The following is a 17,446-nucleotide window of genomic DNA, read 5'->3' on the forward strand; positions in this document are numbered from 1 at the left end:
TGGGTGGTCTAGAGAAGGTTTTCACAGAGTCAAAGATGGGGTCAGAAGAGAGGCCAAGTGTAGCCCATCTTCCCTGCCTTTTTTCCCTCATTCCCTGTACCCTCAAACCTGACCCACAATGGGTCAGAAGACTCTGTAGAGCTTTCCCTCCAGCTTGAAAGGACTGTGGGGTCACCTCTGTTGTCATCCACCCTGGACATTGTTCTGTATTGCCAATCCAATTTGGCTTTGTTCTGCCATTACATTTACAATCTCAACACCCTTAGATGGTTTTCTGATCTTTATTTCAGGAAGCACTTGGCTACATGCATGTCAAAAAGGACTTTGCTGCTGGACATCACTATTTCCCAAAGGTTGCAGGCAAACTTCTTCTGTCATCCTCCATAATGTTTAGGAGAGACACTTAAGAAGGTATTTCCCAGATAGAGGCCCTCAAAACATGTTCAGTAGTTACCACCTGTTCACAGATACCTAAAGGAGTAGACAGCTGCTGGGGAGTTAAGTTCTCCTTTCTGTTTTTTAACAAAGAATATATAGAGTGTGCACACAATTCTATCCTGGCTTCACAAGCAGGGCTCTGGGGGGTGGGTGGGTAGGAGTTGGACCTGAGGGGGAAAATCCAGGATATGAGCCAATGATGCTAAGATTTTCTCACAGATGTAATGAAGTGTACATGAATATTTTAACTGCTGTTATCAGCAAGCAGTTCCTGACATGGTTAACAGCACACAAGTCTACAACCTCAGCATTTCGTTAGATATTCTGTCTGGAGGCACTTTTACTCCATCATCTAAGGGCTTCAGAGACTAGAGAAATGAAATAGTATAAGCATCAGCCTGTCAACTTGGAATGGAGACTACCTTGATAAGATAAAACTTCTGGATCTATGTGGCCTCTGACCCACTCATTACAAGGAGACAGATGCAGGATTACAGGAGCTTAGATAAGGCAACTCCAGCAGCAATCTGGTCATTGTGTTATATTTTAGCATTCTTTTAGCATTCCTATGACTTGCTGCCCCACTCTATGTTTCAATTTCATTGTATGTATTTTCCCTATTAGGTCCCTGAGCAGAAAGCTGACTGTGGTGAAATTATTTTTCAAATCACAGGACCCCAAGTCCACCTGAAGTCTGTTAGTAAATGAGAGCCACAAATTTCTTTTCTGGTTTCTACCAAACCCTTCCCCGATAAAAATTCAAGTAAGTCTCTATCAGAATTTTATAACTTAATCATTGGAACAAACATTTTTGATCCCCTGACCACAAAGAACTTAAAATACCAGAGGGAGATAAATCCTGCTACTGAAGGAAACGGTAAGTACATACAATATTCTGTACTCTTTCAATACATCGCCGACATCTATCTTTGGGAAAAATGTCTTCAGAATTTCAGGAAATTTAACAGTCATTACTTGACATCCCAGAGAACCTGGATAGTATGTTTATTATTCAAAATAATGCACAGAACATGCTAATTTTATGTAAGGATCAAAGCACATACTGAATAGCCTCCATTCCTGACAACAGTTCCCCAAGGAAACCCCTGAGCATGGTCAGTTGCTTCTTCATCGTTTTAGTCTCCTATAGCTGGTTCAAGCTGTCCAGCCCTTGGGGACAAGTTAATAACACAGCTTGCAGATAGATTTTTTTCCCCCAGAAAAAAGAAATTCAGCAGCCCACCAAAATTGTCACCAGCCCTTCCCACACTTACCAGTGCCATAGGGAGGATGCAGCTGATGGCAGTGAGCATCAACGGCCTGAAAAAATACAGGTGGTAGTTTCAATTTTTATTTAGAATTCTTACTTGCCAACTGCCTGAAATCTTTTAAGGCTACATGAATGGGTCTCCATGCCTCAGCCTGTTGTTAAGCCACTTCATGGTCCAATCACATTTGTTAACAAACACTAGTGGTCATTCACTAAAAAGCAGAGATGAAGGAAGAGTGAATTGTTGGCCAGCTTCTGGGCCTGGGGTAGAAAGGGACATGATACAGGAAAACTAGCCTAAGGAGATCAAGATGGATGGATTTCGGTCTTGGAGGGTAGAGGGTGAGGCAAGAAAGTACCGAAGGAATAAGAGAAAGAAGTAAGGTTAAAGCACAGAGACAAAGGAGTAGGTGAACACCAGCCTAGAATGGGGCAAAATCAGCAGTGGTGGTGGTGGTAGTAGGGTCCCAGAGTGCCTCTGACCTTAGGCAAGACCCACCCCTAAAGTTGAATTTAAGTGGTGGGCCTTCACTTCTCCCATACTTCACACCTTCATACTCTCAGCCTCTAAAAGGTCAGCTCTCAGGCACCTGATTGTAACTTTGCTTCCTTTACTTTCTCTCCACAGAGGGAGGGCTGACTTGTAACTGAGGCACCCATGTATTACAAGTGCTTTAAAAAATCTGATTAATAAACACAAATTTGAAGATTTCTCTCCAGTCTATCCTTAATTTAGTCCTGTTATGGTCTCTGATCATTAAAATCAATACCAAAAACACCTAAAGACCTTACTAAAGTTATTTATGAAAAATACAATAAAGCAAAAATACGAAAGTCATCCATTTCTTGACCATGAGGGTACTTTTTTTATTATGAAAAATTCCAAGCATCTATATAAGTGAAGACTATAATGAAACCCATGTACCCATCACCCAGCTCCAACATCAACTCATGGCCAGGTCCACTGTATCTGCACCCTACCTATCCCCTACCCTCTAGATTATTGTGAAGTAAATCCCAGCCAGCATATCTTTTAGGTTTGCATTTCAATGAAAATCTTCTGGGAAATACTTAGTACAAAAGGCTGATTACAGCCCCTTCTAGAATTCTAACAGTTTTCTAGGGGGATGCCATATATAGGCAGGATGATTACAACTTCAGTGAACCAAGGTCATATCCAGTAACCACAACCAAAAGAAATGCAGATAGGAGCTGATAGCCAATGAACTACACATAGTAGGACTAAAAGCCAAGTCTCCTACCATATTCCCGCAGCTATAAGCCCATCTTGTCCATAAGTGATTTCAAACAATGCTGTCTTCTCCAGCTACTGCTACTGTGAGGAGACAAAGGAGAGGGAATACCAAATACCTCTAGGCAGTTCCAGCTAGGTCACCTCTCTTCTCCAGAAGACATCTCATAGGCTAGCATATCTTAGTGACAAAGCCACAAACTCCAACAGCATGTTTCAAAGACAGAGCCACTGACTGCTGTTGTTAGCTATGCTCAAAACATATATCACATTTTTATAACTTTTATGTTTATGTAAACCTCCAACAGAATAGAAGCTCCTCTCTGAGGGAAGAGGTTTTTAAGAACACTTTCCTTCTCTGTCATACCTAAGCACCTAGAACAATGCCTGTGCCAGTACTAGGTGCTATATGCTAACGCTACCCTCTGCCCGTCTCCTATGGTCTAATCTCAAACCACTGCAAATCCACAGCCTCCTCCAGAGCCCAGGCAGGCACCAAAGCCTTCCAAGCCCTCAGGGGGTGCACAATCTACCAGGAGAGGCCAGATACAGCTCCAGAAGGGAGGGTTTAAAAAAAAAAAGAAAAAGAATGGCGGGCTGAGAAGCCTTCTGAGGGTGACAGGAATGGCAGAGATGCTGACAGGAGATTTGAGGAAGCAAAAATCAAACATTAGGGAGAGGAGCAACAGGAAAGAAGAGTTCAGGCTGGAATCTGGAGAAACCACTTCAAGTTTTTCAAGAGAGCAAAATAAAATGGTGCTTTTAGTGGGTATATCAGAAAATATGAAAAAGAAGTAGAAAAGGTTTTATTTATTTATACCTCCTTTCTTTCTCACCATTCTAAAAAAGGAGGGGGCAGAAACTAAAGGCAAAGAGATCTTTAAGTTATTTTATGGTAGAGGTTAAACTATTTTTTCCCCATCTTTCCTAGCATCTATCTAAAAGTTAAGACAACAGAAGACACTCAGAAACACTTCTTTTATTGGGAATCAACAAATTCTTTACCTATCCCAATTACCACTGAACAAAAAATAAATCAAATGGTTCATAAAAAGCACTTTGATGAAAAGGAACAACACCTGCCCCTCTGTCCTGCCCCACCCCCATCCTCCCAGTCTTCCCATCCAGGAGAAATCTCTCCCAGTCATTCGTCTGGGTTCTTCTGGTTGTTACCAACATCGCTGAGTGGGCCCGTAATTCTCTACCAGACTTAGCTTACTTATACCACTCCCTACCCACTCCCATCCAAGCCCCAACTTTTTGATATTAAAATCACTATTTTCAGTTCCTCTATCTGTAGCCTTTGTAATTTTAAGACATTGTTTACAGGACCACAATTGCATTTTCTACCCTGAGCTTCCAATGTCACGATCCTTGGCCCACTCAAAGAAGAATGTTCGTACATCAGGCACAAATAAATTATCATTATTAGTCGCTGCCAATCACTCATACTTGTGCCATATGGAGGGTTTGCTTTATATTTATTTGGCTTGTGATTTTTTGTGCGTAGTTTTTCTGCTTTGCATGGGAATTCTAATTCCCTTGCCACTTGTGAAGAGACCTATGGCTTCTTCACCACATCCCAACCATCTTCCAGTTTCTTCATTCTATCTATTGCTGGAATCCACCTCACTCCCATTCCTGAAGAAATTTTTCTTGGATCCCACCAAGTTTCTGTTCCAATCTGGGCTGACCATTTTCCAGGCCTGTTACACAGCTGAACATGAGACTTTTCACTGGACTACTAGGTTAGTTCAATCATTTCTTTTCTTTTTTAAAATTAATTAATTAATTAATTAATTTTTGGCTGCTTTGGGTTTTCGTTGCTGCACGCGGGCTTTCTCTAGTTGAGGCAGGCTGGGGCTACTCTTCTTTGCGGCCCACAGGCTTCTCATTGCGGTGGCTTCTCTTTGTTGTGGAGCACAGGCTCTAGGAGCACGGGCCTCAGTAGTTGTGGCAAGTGGACTCAGTAGTTGTGGCTCGTGGGCTCTAGAGCGCAGGCTCAGTAGTTGTGGCACACAGGCTTAGTAGCTCTGCGGCATGTGGGATCTTCCCAGGCCAGGGCTCGAACCTGTGTCCCCTGCATTGGCAGGTGGATTCTTAACCACTGCACCACCAGGTAAGTCCTCAATCATTTCTTGAATTTTATTTTTCTCTTTTTTGATTTTCATCTTGAAGTAACTACTTCAGAAAAGGTACAAGGGAAGTAAATTTTGGGAGTCCTTGCACATCTGAAAACGAGTTTATTTTTCAAGGACAGAATTCTAGATTCAAAACTATTTTCCCTCAGGACTTTGAAGGCCATTGCTCCACTGTCTTCTGGTTGTCACTGCTGCTGCTGAGACATCTGATTCCCATTTCTTTTAGAACACCTGGTATATCTTTATGGAAACTTTTAGAGTTTTCTGCCTATCCTTGTTTTTCTGAAATTTCACAGGGACAGTTCTGGCAATGGGTCTTTCCTTATTCTTCTGGGCAAAGAATAGACCTTTTCAATATGAAGACTCTCCTCCCTTTGGCTCCTGGAAATTTCCTTCTTATACTTTTTAATATTTTCTTTCCTTCAATTTTTTGTTCTCACTTCCCACAAATCCTAGTAAACGCTGGATCTCTGGATTGAACCTCCATATCTCTGTTTTTTCACATACATTTTTTGCCTGCATGTTGGCTTTACATTGAGAGATTTTCTTGATTTTATCTTCTGACCTATCTACGGAATATTTTTTAACTTGACAAACCCATAATTCATCTCCACAAGTTCTTTTTGTTTTGATTTTCTTCCTGATGGCATCTCTGATTGTTTTATAGATGCCACATCTTCTTGAGTATCTTGGCAAATACTAAATAGTGCACTTTTAAAAACAAGCAAAATTACCTACTGGTCTGTTTCAGCTAAGGTCAATTTTTCTGTTTCTCTTTCATTTTGCATGTTTTCCTGAAATGTCTGGTAATTCTTGGTTAGCCATTCACATTAAAAAATAAAGAGTCACCCAAAAAGGGGGATGAAGTACTGATACATGTTACAGCTTGGATGAACCTCAAAAACATTATGCTAAGAGAAAACAACACAAAAGGTCACATATTGCATGATTCCATTTATATAGCATATATATATAGGTAAATCCAGAGACACAGAAAGCAGGTTAGTGGCTACCAGAGATGGGGGGAGTGGAAAGTAACTGCTTAATGGGTACCAAGTTTCCTTTTGGGGTGATGAAAATGTTTTGGAACTAGATGGAGAAGATGGTTGCACAACACTATGAGTGTACTAAATGCCACTGAATTGTATACTTTAAAATGGTGAATTTTATGTGAATGTTACAATTTTCAAAAAGGGGGCCTCAGGAAATGAATACTAGCTCTGTGTACATGAACAGACCTGCCAAATGACAGGCTTTTCTTTAGGGTGACTGATCAGGGGCAGCAATTATTCAAGACTCAAGGGCTCCCAAAATGACAAATGAAGAGAACCAAATCTTACATTCTCTAAGTGCCCTATATCTCCCCAGATTATCCTGATTATTTTGCCGAGAGACCAAGTGAGAGCAGGGCTGACTGTTCTCCATACAGACCTTCAATTAATCCCCCCATCTGCAGCACACTTATCTTTCCCAGTCTTTGTCAGTCAAATCAGAGCCCACAACCTCTTCAAAGACATGTTGGACAAACTGGCTCCCACGTGCAATGATGTCCCACATGCTCCCCCCACACGTTCTCTTTGTTCATCTGTGTTTATAACATATATATGCCTTTACTTTCATTTTCATGGTTATTTAAAAATGGAGGAGCACCTCCATATTTACCTCATGCTCTTTAATAATCTCTCTCTTCCTGCCCTCCCCCCAGCTCTCCAGGCAACCATTAATTCACTTTCCTTTACAACAGATAAGTTTGCATTTTCTAGCACTGTATATGATTGAAATAATAAATTGTTTATTTTTCCCCCTGAGCTTCCTCATGCAGCATATTTTGAGATTTATCAATGATGTTTATATGAGCAGCCCACTCTTTTTATATTGATGACAGTACGCTGTTCTATGGGTATGCCACTATTTGTTCATTCATCTGTTTGTGGATATTTGGGTTGTTTCCAGTTTTTGGCTATTGCAAATAAAACTGTTACAGACATTTGAATACCAAACAAACAAAAACAAATGCAGAAGGGACAAACGTATGTGAGGGCAGCCAACCATCTTGAAGCGAAGACTTCAGGTGTTCTACTAGTGTCATAAAATAAAAACCCTTTAAAACATTCACATTGTATTTATGATTGCAGATACTATTAGTCAGTTTTACAGCTACTCATCATCAACATGGACATAAGGACCCACTTTTATTTTGATAAGGAAATATGAAGTAATGTTTAGACATCAAAAATATTACAGGAAACCTACCCAATTTGTGAGTATAGGTGGGCAGTTTACATCCTACTCCCATTCTGGTTAAAAAACCAGTACACTCTGAATGTTGGACATATCTTTTCAGCAGCCAAAGAAAGGATGCACTCCTCTCTCCTCATTTTGATAACCTGAATCATTTCATAATTTTTTTGTACTTCCACATGAATATAATGTAAAATACCTCACCTCACCTCTGAAGATTCTGTTTTATTACATCTGCACGAAGTTCAGTCTTCTGTATGAGAACTGCCAAAACTAATTCTGACACGCACACCAAGCTGGGAACCACACGTCCACTAGATATATATTATCTGTACTTAAAAGTCAGCTGGCTTCATGGAAGCTCTTCAACAAGCATGTCTTCTATTTACAAACATGAGCACACAGAGTAGAGCCTTGGGGTTAGATTCTCAACTTTTGCAATTATTGGCCTGGGCATAGACAGTCAGATCAACAACAAGCAACACTTACTGAGAACAAAACATAACCTGGCATTTTTGCTAGATGCTGTTATACAAAGAGAAAACATGGACCTCTATCTCAAAGAGTTCAATCCCTGGCTTACAAGCAACTAATTTTCCAAATAGCATAAGTACATACCAAGAAACATGTACAGGGACTTCCCTGGTGGCGCAGTGGTTAAGAATCCGCCTGCCAATGCAGGGGACACGGGTTCGAGCCCTGGTCCAGGAAGATCCCACATGCCATGGAACACCTAAGCCCGTGCGACACAACTACTGAGCCTGCACTCTAGAACCCGCATGCCACAACTACTGAAACCTGCACGCCTAGAGCCTGTGCTCTGCAACGAGAAGCCATTGCAATGAGAAGCCTGCACACCACAATGAAGAGTAGCCCCTGCTCGCCGCAACTAGAGAAAGCCCACGCGCAGCAACAAAGACTCAATGACGAAGACCCAATGCAGCCAAAAATAAATAAATAAACTTAAAAAAGAACAAAGAAAGAAACATGTACCACAAAGTGGTATAGAGGCAAGAGTGTCTGACTCTGTCTGGAGATCAGAGAGGGCTTCATGGGAGAAGGGAGTCAAGGGTAAATCCTCAGTTTCCAGCTTGGTAGATGGTGGTATCACCAATTAAGATACAGAATCCAGAGCTCTACCCACCACCAGAGCCTCCCATCAAGCCTCTTAGATAGCCTCAACCACCAGAGGGCAGACAGCAGAAGCAAGAAAAACTACAATCCTGCAGCCTGTGGACCAAAAACCACAGTTACAGAAAGATAGACAAGATGAAAACGCAGAGGGCTATGGACCAGATGAAGGAACAAGAAAAAACCCCAGAAAAACAACTAAATGAAGTGGAGATAGGCAACCTTCCAGAAAACGAATTCAGAATAATGATAGTGAAGATGATCCAGGACCTCGGAATAAGAATGGAGGCAAAGATTGAGAAGATGCAAGAAATGATTAACAAAGACCTAGAAGAATTAAAGAACAAACAAACAGAGATGACCAATACAATAACGGAAATGAAAACTACACTAGAAGGAATCAATAGCAGAATAACTGAGGCAGAAGAACGGATAAGTGACCTGGAAGACAGAATGGTGGAATTCACTGCTGCGGAACAGAATAAAGAAAAAAGAATGAAAAGAAATGAAGACAGCCTAAGAAACCTCTGGGACAACATTAAACGCAACAACATTCGCATTATAGGGGTCCCAGAAGGAGAAGAGAGAGAGAAAGGACCAGAGAAAATATTTGAAGAGATTATAGTCGAAAACTTCCCTAACATGGGAAAGGAAATAGCCCCCCAAGTCCAGGAAGCGCAGCGAGTCCCATACAGGATAAACCCAAGGAGAAACACGCCGAGACACATAGTAATCAAAGTGGCAAAAATTAAAGACAAAGAAAAATTATTGAAAGCAGCAAGGGAAAAACGACAAATAACATACAAGGGAACTCCCATAAGGTTAACAGCTGATTTCTCAGCAGAAACTCTGCAAGCCAGAAGGGAGTGGCATGATATACTTAAAGTGATGAAAGGGAAGAACCTACAACCAAGATTACTCTACCCGGCAAGGATCTCATTTAGATTTGATGGAGAAATCAGAAGCTTTAGAGACAAGCAAAAGCTAAGAGAATTCAGCACCACCAAACCAGCTCTACAACAAATGCTAAAGGAACTTCTCTAAGTGGGAAACACAAGAGAAGAAAAGGACCTACAAAAACAAACCCAAAACAATTCAGAAAATGGTCATAGGAACATACATATCGATAATTACCTTAAACGTGAATGGGTTAAATGCCCCAACCAAAAGACATAGACTGGCTGAATGGATACAAAAACAAGACCCATATATATGCTGTCTACAAGAGACCCACTTTAGACCTAGGGACACATACAGACTGAAAGTGAGGGGATGGAAAAAGATATTCCATGCAAATGGAAATCAAGAGAAAGCTGGAGTAGCTACACTCATATCAGATAAAATAGACTTTAAAAATAAAGAATGTTACAAGAGACAAGGAAGGACACTACATAATGATCCAGGGATCAATCCAAGGAGAAGATATAACAATTATAAATATATATGCACCCAACATAGGAGCACCTCAATACATAAGGCAACTGCTAACAGCTATAAAAGAGATCGACAGTAACACAATAATAGTGGGGGACTTTAACACCTCACTTACACCAATGGACAGATCATCCAAAATGAAAATGAATAAGGAAACAGAAGCTTTAAATGACACAATAGACCAGTTAGATTTAATTGATCTATATAGGACATTCCATCCAAAAACAGCAGATTACATGTTCTTCTCAAGTGCGCACGGAACATTCTCCAGGATAGATCACATCTTGGGTCACAAATCAAGCCTCAGTAAATTTAAGAAAATTGAAATCATATCAAGCATCTTTTCGGACCACAACGCTATGAGATTAGAAATGAATTACAGGGAAAAAAACGTAAAACAGACAAACACATGGAGGCTAAACAATACGTTACTAAATAACCAAGAGATCACTGAAGAAATCAGAGAGGAAATCAAAAAATACCTAGAGACAAATGACAATGAAAACACGACGACCCAAAACCTATGGGATGCAGCAAAAGCAGTTCTAAGAGGGAAGTTTATAGCTATACAAGCCTATCTCAAGAAACAAGAAAAATCTCAAGTAAACAATCTAACCTTACACCTAAAGAAACTAGAGAAAGAAGAACAAACAAAACCCAAAGTTAGCAGAAGGAAAGAAATCATAAAGATCAGAGCAGAAATAAATGAAATAGAAACAAAGAAAACAATAGCAAAGATCAATAAAACTAAAAGTTGGTTCTTTGAGAAGATAAACAAAATTGATAAGCCATTAGCCAGACTCATCAAGAAAAAGAGGGAGAGGACTCAAATCAATAAAATCAGAAATGAAAAAGGAGAAGTTACAACAGACACCGCAGAAATACAAAGCATCCTAAGAGACTACTACAAGCAACTTTATGCCAATAAAATGGACAACCTGGAAGAAATGGACACATTTTTAGAAAGGTATAACCTTCCAAGACTGAACCAGGAAGAAGCAGAAAATATGAACAGACTAATCACAAGTAATGAAATTGAAACTGTGATTAAAAATCTTCCAACAAACAAAAGTCCAGGACCAGATGGCTTCACAGGTGAATTTTATCAAACATTTGGAGAAGAGCTAACACCTATCCTTCTCAAACTCTTCCAAAAACTTGCAGAGGAAGGAACACTCCCAAACTCATTCTATGAGGCCACCATCACCCTGATACCAAAACCAGACAAAGACACTACAAAAAAAGAAAATTACAGACCAATATCACTGATGAATATAGATGCAAAAATCCTCAACAAAATACTAGCAAACAGAATCCAGCAACACATTAAAAGGATCATACACCACGATCAAGTGGGATTTATCCCAGGGATGCAAGGATTCTTCAATATACGCAAATCAATCAATGTGATACACCATATTAACAAACTGAAGAATAAAAACCATATGATCATCTCAATAGATGCAGAAAAAGCTTTTGACAAAATTCAACACCCATTTATGATAAAAACTCTCCAGAAAGTGGGCATAGAGGGAACCTACCTCAACATAATAAAGGCCATATATGACAAACCCACAGCAAACATCATTCTCAATGGTGAAAAACTGAAAGCATTTCCTCTAAGATCAGGAACGAGACAAGGATGTCCACTCTCACCACTATTATTCAACATAGTTCTGGAAGTCCTAGCCACGGCAATCAGAGAAGAAAAAGACATAAAAGGAATACAAATTGGAAAAGAAGAAGTAAAACTGTCACTGTTTGCGGATGACATGATACTATACATAGAGAATCCTAAAACTGCCACCAGAAAACTGCTAGAGCTAATGAATGAATTTGGTAAAGTTGCAGGATACAAAATGAATGCACAGAAATCTCTTGCATTCCTATACACTAATGATGAAAAATCTGAAAGAGAAATTATGGAAACACTCCCATTTACCATTGCAACAAAAAGAATAAAATACCTAGGAATAAACCTACCTAGGGAGACAAAAGACCTGTATGCAGAAAACTATAAGACACTGATGAAAGAAATTACAGATGATACCAACAGATGGAGAGATATACCATGTTCTTGGATTGGAAGAATCAACATTGTGAAAATGAGTATACTACCCAAAGCAATATACAGATTCAATGCAATCCCTATCAAATTACCAATGGCATATTTTACGGAGCTAGAACAAATCATCTTAAAATTTGTATGGAGACACAAAAGACCCCGAATAGCCAAAGCAGTCTTGAGGGAAAAAAATGGAGCTGGAGGAATCAGACTCCCTGACTTCAGACTCTACTACAAAGCTACAGTAATCAAGACAATATGGTACTGGCACAAAAACAGAAACATAGATCAATGGAACAAGATAGAAAGCCCAGAGATTAACCCACGCACCTATGGTCAACTAATCTATGACAAAGGAGGCAAAGATATACAATGGAGAAAAGACAGTCTCTTCAATAAGTGGTGCTGGGAAAACTGGACAGCTACATGTAAAAGAATGAAATTAGAATACTCCCTAACACCATATACAAAAATAAACTCAAAATGGATTAGAGACCTAAATATAAGACTGGACACTATAAAACTCTTAGAGGAAAACATAGGAAGAACACTCTTTGACATAAATCACAGCAAGATCTTTTTTGATCCACCTCCTAGAGTAATGGAAATAAAAACAAAAATAAACAAATGGGACCTAATGAAACTTCAAAGCTTTTGCACAGCAAAGGAAACCATAAACAAGACGAAAAGACAACCCTCGGAATGGGAGAAAATATTTGCAAACGAATCAACGGACAAAGGATTAATCTCCAAAATATATAAACAGCTCATTCAGCTCAATATTAAAGAAACAAACACCCCAATCCAAAAATGGGCAGAAGACCTAAATAGACATTTCTCCAAAGAAGACATACAGACGGCCACGAAGCACATGAAAAGATGCTCAACATCGCTAATTATTAGAGAAATGCAAATCAAAACTACAATGAGGTATCACCTCACTCCTGTTAGAATGGGCATCATCAGAAAATCTACAAACAACAAATGCTGGAGAGGGTGTGGAGAAAAGGGAACCCTCTTGCAGTGTTGGTGGGAATGTAAATTGATACAGCCACTATGGAGAACAATATGGAGGTTCCTTAAAAAACTAAAAATAGAATTACCATATGACCCAGCAATCCCACTACTGAGCATATACCCAGAGAAAACCGTAATTCAAAAAGACACATGCACCCGAATGTTCATTGCAGCACTATTTACAATAGCCAGGTCATGGAAGCAACCTAAATGCCCATCAACAGACGAATGGATAAAGAAGATGTGGTACATATATACAATGGAATATTACTCAGCCATAAAAAGGAACGAAATTGAGTCATTTGTTGAGACGTGGATGGATCTAGAGACTGTCATACAGAGTGAAGTAAGTCAGAAAGAGAAAAACAAATATCGTATATTAATGCATGTATGTGGAACCTAGAAAAATGGTACAGATGAGCCGGTTTGCAGGGCAGAAGTTGAGACACAGATGTAGAGAATGGACATATGGACACCAAGGGGGGAAAACTGCGGTGGGGTGGGGATGGTGGTGTGCTGAATTGGGCGATTGGGATTGACATGTATACACTGATGTGTATAAAATTGATGCCTAATAAGAACCTGCAGTATAAAACAACAAACAAAACAACTAATACTAAACTTTCATTGGGTTATTTGTATGGCAATATGTTAATATAAATGTTTCAGACATTACATGAAATTTCTAAAAATCTTATATTTGTATTTGTATGGAAATATGTATGGAAATATGTTAATATAAATGTTTCAGACATTAAAAAAAAAAAAAAAGATACAGAATCCAGAAAGCCACGTTTGATGGCATTGGAATATTTCTTGTAAAAAGTGGCAAGGCTATATACAGACTGGAAAATGATAGTGAGAGCATTGAAGAAACCAGTAAAAGTCTAAAACAACGGAAAAAGGAAATGAGTGGGTAGAGCATGTACTGGCCAGGAAAGAAACTGCTAGTCACAGAGAGCAACATTCTCAGATAGAGACCACTCTTTGTTCATGATTTTAAGAACAGCTCTGTTCTGTTAAAATCTCCAAACAAACCTCTCACTCTTCCTGCCTGTACTTTCCTCTATTTATGATTGATAACTTGTGGTTATCACAGTAAAACCATTTCATGTTTATAAAGGCTCATGATAGTTTAAAGAAAAGAGAACACAACATAAGCTTCAAATGCCAACAATTCATGACAGTTTAATTAATCAAGCCACAGGCAGACACATTTCAGGACGAGCAAGATGAGAAGCTTCCTGCTGTCTCAGTCTGCACCTTTCTCAAATCTTTCCTACAACTCTTCACTCTTTCGAGCAGAGAACTCTAATCCTTTAAATTTTTCCTAGAGCAGTAGGGGAGTGATATTGGAACAGAGCAAAAGTTAAAGTAAGGAGGTGCTTGGGAATTCCCTGGCAGTCCAGTCGTTAAGGCTCCGCACTTCCACTGCAGCGGGCACAGGTTCGATCCCTGGTTGGGGAACTAAGATTCCCACATGCCATGTGGCATGGGGGAAAAAAAAAAAAAGGTAAGGAGGTGCCTTAGTAACAAGGATCCCAAAATCAACTAAGCTAAGCACTTCATTAAGGAGTGCTGTCAATGCAGGCACAAGACCAACCGCTGCAGTTCATCAGAAATGTAGGAACAATAATGTTTTTCAGTTAAAAAAAAAAAAAAAGAAATGTAGGAACAAAAGACAGGCTACATTCCCCTATAATCTTTTCCTAGTCCCAATTCAAAATTCAACTTGTGTTCTTTTTACTTTTCTTATCAGTAGGCCCCAGGAGAAGGACACTAGAGGCTTTGAGGAAGGCAAAAGAGTCCAAGGTACATGATCCAACTACCACACGCACACTCAGAAGCAGAGGTCAGTAATATGTCACCCAGAACCTTCCACAATGTGGCTCCTACCCTGTGACTTAAAATGCACAATCCTGAGAATGTTTTAAGGAACCACAGCAAACAAGTGAAAGCAATATTCTCCTTATTCAACTCTTGCCCTGCTTCTACCATGACCATGTTTGAACACTCATGTGCCAGGCACTTTATGTGCATCATCTCACTTAATGCTGTGAAGAAGGTATTAATTATCATTATTTTATAGATGAGAAAATTGAAGCTTAGAGATGTTGAGAAACTTGCCCATGGTCATGTTATATTAAATGGCAGAAAAGGAACTGGAACCTAGTTATCTGACCACTAGCCCAGGCTCAACAACACAAAGGCTACATCCATGAAAATACTCAACAGCAATATAACCAGTCCCCATAACTGTAACACGTAAGTACTCACCTAAATGCCCAATGGGGAAAGCTTGAGCAAATTATGGTTCAAGAACAAGATGGTATGTTATCCCTAAAATAACTAATGAGGATGAAGTATAAACAAGAGGAAATGTTTGAAATTTACATAAAAAAATAGAATATATAAATACATGTACATAATGATTAATAGAATGTACTGTTGCCCAGATCAAGGATTTTTGTCTATTTTGTTCACAGCTATTTTCCCAGTGCCTGGAACATAGTAGGTGCTCAATAAATATTGGTTGAATGAATGAATGAATTGCAGCACAGTAACATTATCTATGAATACGGACAAGACCTAAGGATAATAAGCAAGGAAGAAAACTTTTATTTTACGTTAATGGAATTATGAATGACATTCTTTTTTTTTAAATTTTTTTTTAATCAGTCATCAATTATGAATGATATTCTTCAACTGTAGTAACATCTCAACAATAAACATTTAAATATAAATAAGTTCAGGTTTAGGACAACTGTGGAATTAGAATCACCCCTTGATTATTTTGCCGAGAGACCAAGTGAGAGCAGGGCTGACTGTTCTCCATACAGACCTTTAATTAATCCCCCCATCTGCAGCACACTTATCTTTCCCAGTCTTTGTCAGTCAAATCAGAGCCCACAACCTCTTCAAAGACATGTTGGACAAACTGGCTCCCACGTGCAATGATGTCCCACATGCTCCCCCCACATGTTCTCTTTGTTCATCTGTGTTTATAACATATATATGCCTTTACTTTCATTTTCATGGTTATTTAAAAATGGAGGAGCGCCTCCATATTTACCTCATGCTCTTTAATAATCTCTCTCTTCCTGCCCTTACAAATGGTTTACACAGTTCCTAAGGTAGTGTGAAAGTACAAGAAAAGACCAGAATGAAAGCTGGCCTTGAATGTGATGAAGAGCTTCTTTTCTGGAAGGCAGTGAGCATGTTGTGTGTGATGCCAGGTACACAGTGAGGACACAAAGCCAATGATAACAATAACCTTTCTAAACTGGCAAGACAGGGACAACTCTAGCACTAGCTGTACTTAGGCAATTCTCAATGTCACTCTGGACATTTCTCATCTCCCTTTAAAAAATAAATTTATATACCAGTAAAACACAAATCAGACTTCCAGACTAAAGCATGGTGAAGTACGTCAACACACCCACTAACAACCAACTATTTGAAACACAGGAATTTAATCTAGATTCTGAGATACAGGCATGCAAAGAAACCTGACATCAGATCATAAAAATAGAAATCAGATGGCTGTTCAGCACACAAACATTCAGTGTTACTAGGCCCAGCTTAAAGATACTTTTCCATGAGTAGTAACAAGAAAACAACCATTACTTGGTTAATTAATGAATGTATAAATAAAAGTAAAATGTTCTTAAAATTCAGCTATACCAGAATACAAGAAAGTTGATTTAATAAATAAAGTTAGTCTTTTCCAGATATTATACAAAACCTTAGTGCCACTTGAGAGAAAGGATAAATATAAGGTATTTGTTCTTAAGAATATTAACTGCTTATGTTACAAATGACAATGCATAGAAACCAGGTTGTTTTGAACAAGGGACTATAAAGACTTCTGCATTTAAAGTCAGAAGTCCTGAAAACTCATGATTCATCCACGAAAGGGAAAAATGATCCACAGCAAAAGAACTTTGAGAGATTTTCCAGCCATATTTTGCTGAATAGCAAGCGCTAGATCTTAAAACAAATTCAAGCAAGAGGGTGGCAGAATAGAGTGTTCTAGGGAACATTTTCCCAGCTCTACTACAGTTAATACAGCAATTCGTAAAGCAAGAACTGTAGTAAAAACACTCATTAATAACCAGTTTACTTCTCTAACCCTATTTGAGGAAAACCAGGCTTGAGAAAATGAGCAGCACACTTTAGCACTGAAGTTTAAAAAATCAAATTCTTCCCTCCAACAGTAAAGACACCTTAGGCTGCATTCATGATCCTCTACATTTTATTCCTTTTTACCTATACATCTTAGTCTCCCACTCCAGCCCAGAAGGTAACTTCCCCATCCCCATGCTTAATCGACCTGTGGACTTCGGTTACTTGCACTGCTGTTGCACCCTATCTTGAAGTTTATACTATCAACAGAAAGCTCAGATGGATCACAGTAGCTCCATGGACTAGATCTAGCCCAAAATGTACTATTTCTT

General features: G+C 39.2%; 1 protein-coding gene across 4 annotated transcripts in view; it reads right to left on the bottom strand.

The window, feature by feature from the left end:
* Positions 1-17,446, bottom strand: part of ARIH2 (ariadne RBR E3 ubiquitin protein ligase 2) — a 51,899-nt gene that overhangs the window by 24,994 nt on the left and 9,459 nt on the right. The window contains exon 2 of one of the 4 annotated variants that reach the window (XM_068557463.1): positions 1,713-1,758. The exons of the other annotated variants lie outside the window; for them this stretch is intronic. Coding sequence (XP_068413564.1) covers positions 1,713-1,751 — 39 coding nt within the window. The 5' untranslated portion in view covers positions 1,752-1,758. The remainder of the gene's footprint in view (positions 1-1,712; positions 1,759-17,446) is intronic. 4 annotated transcript variants of the gene reach the window in all.

Source organism: Eschrichtius robustus, chromosome 12, assembly GCF_028021215.1.
Source record: "Eschrichtius robustus isolate mEscRob2 chromosome 12, mEscRob2.pri, whole genome shotgun sequence".
NCBI lineage: Eukaryota > Metazoa > Chordata > Mammalia > Artiodactyla > Eschrichtiidae > Eschrichtius > Eschrichtius robustus.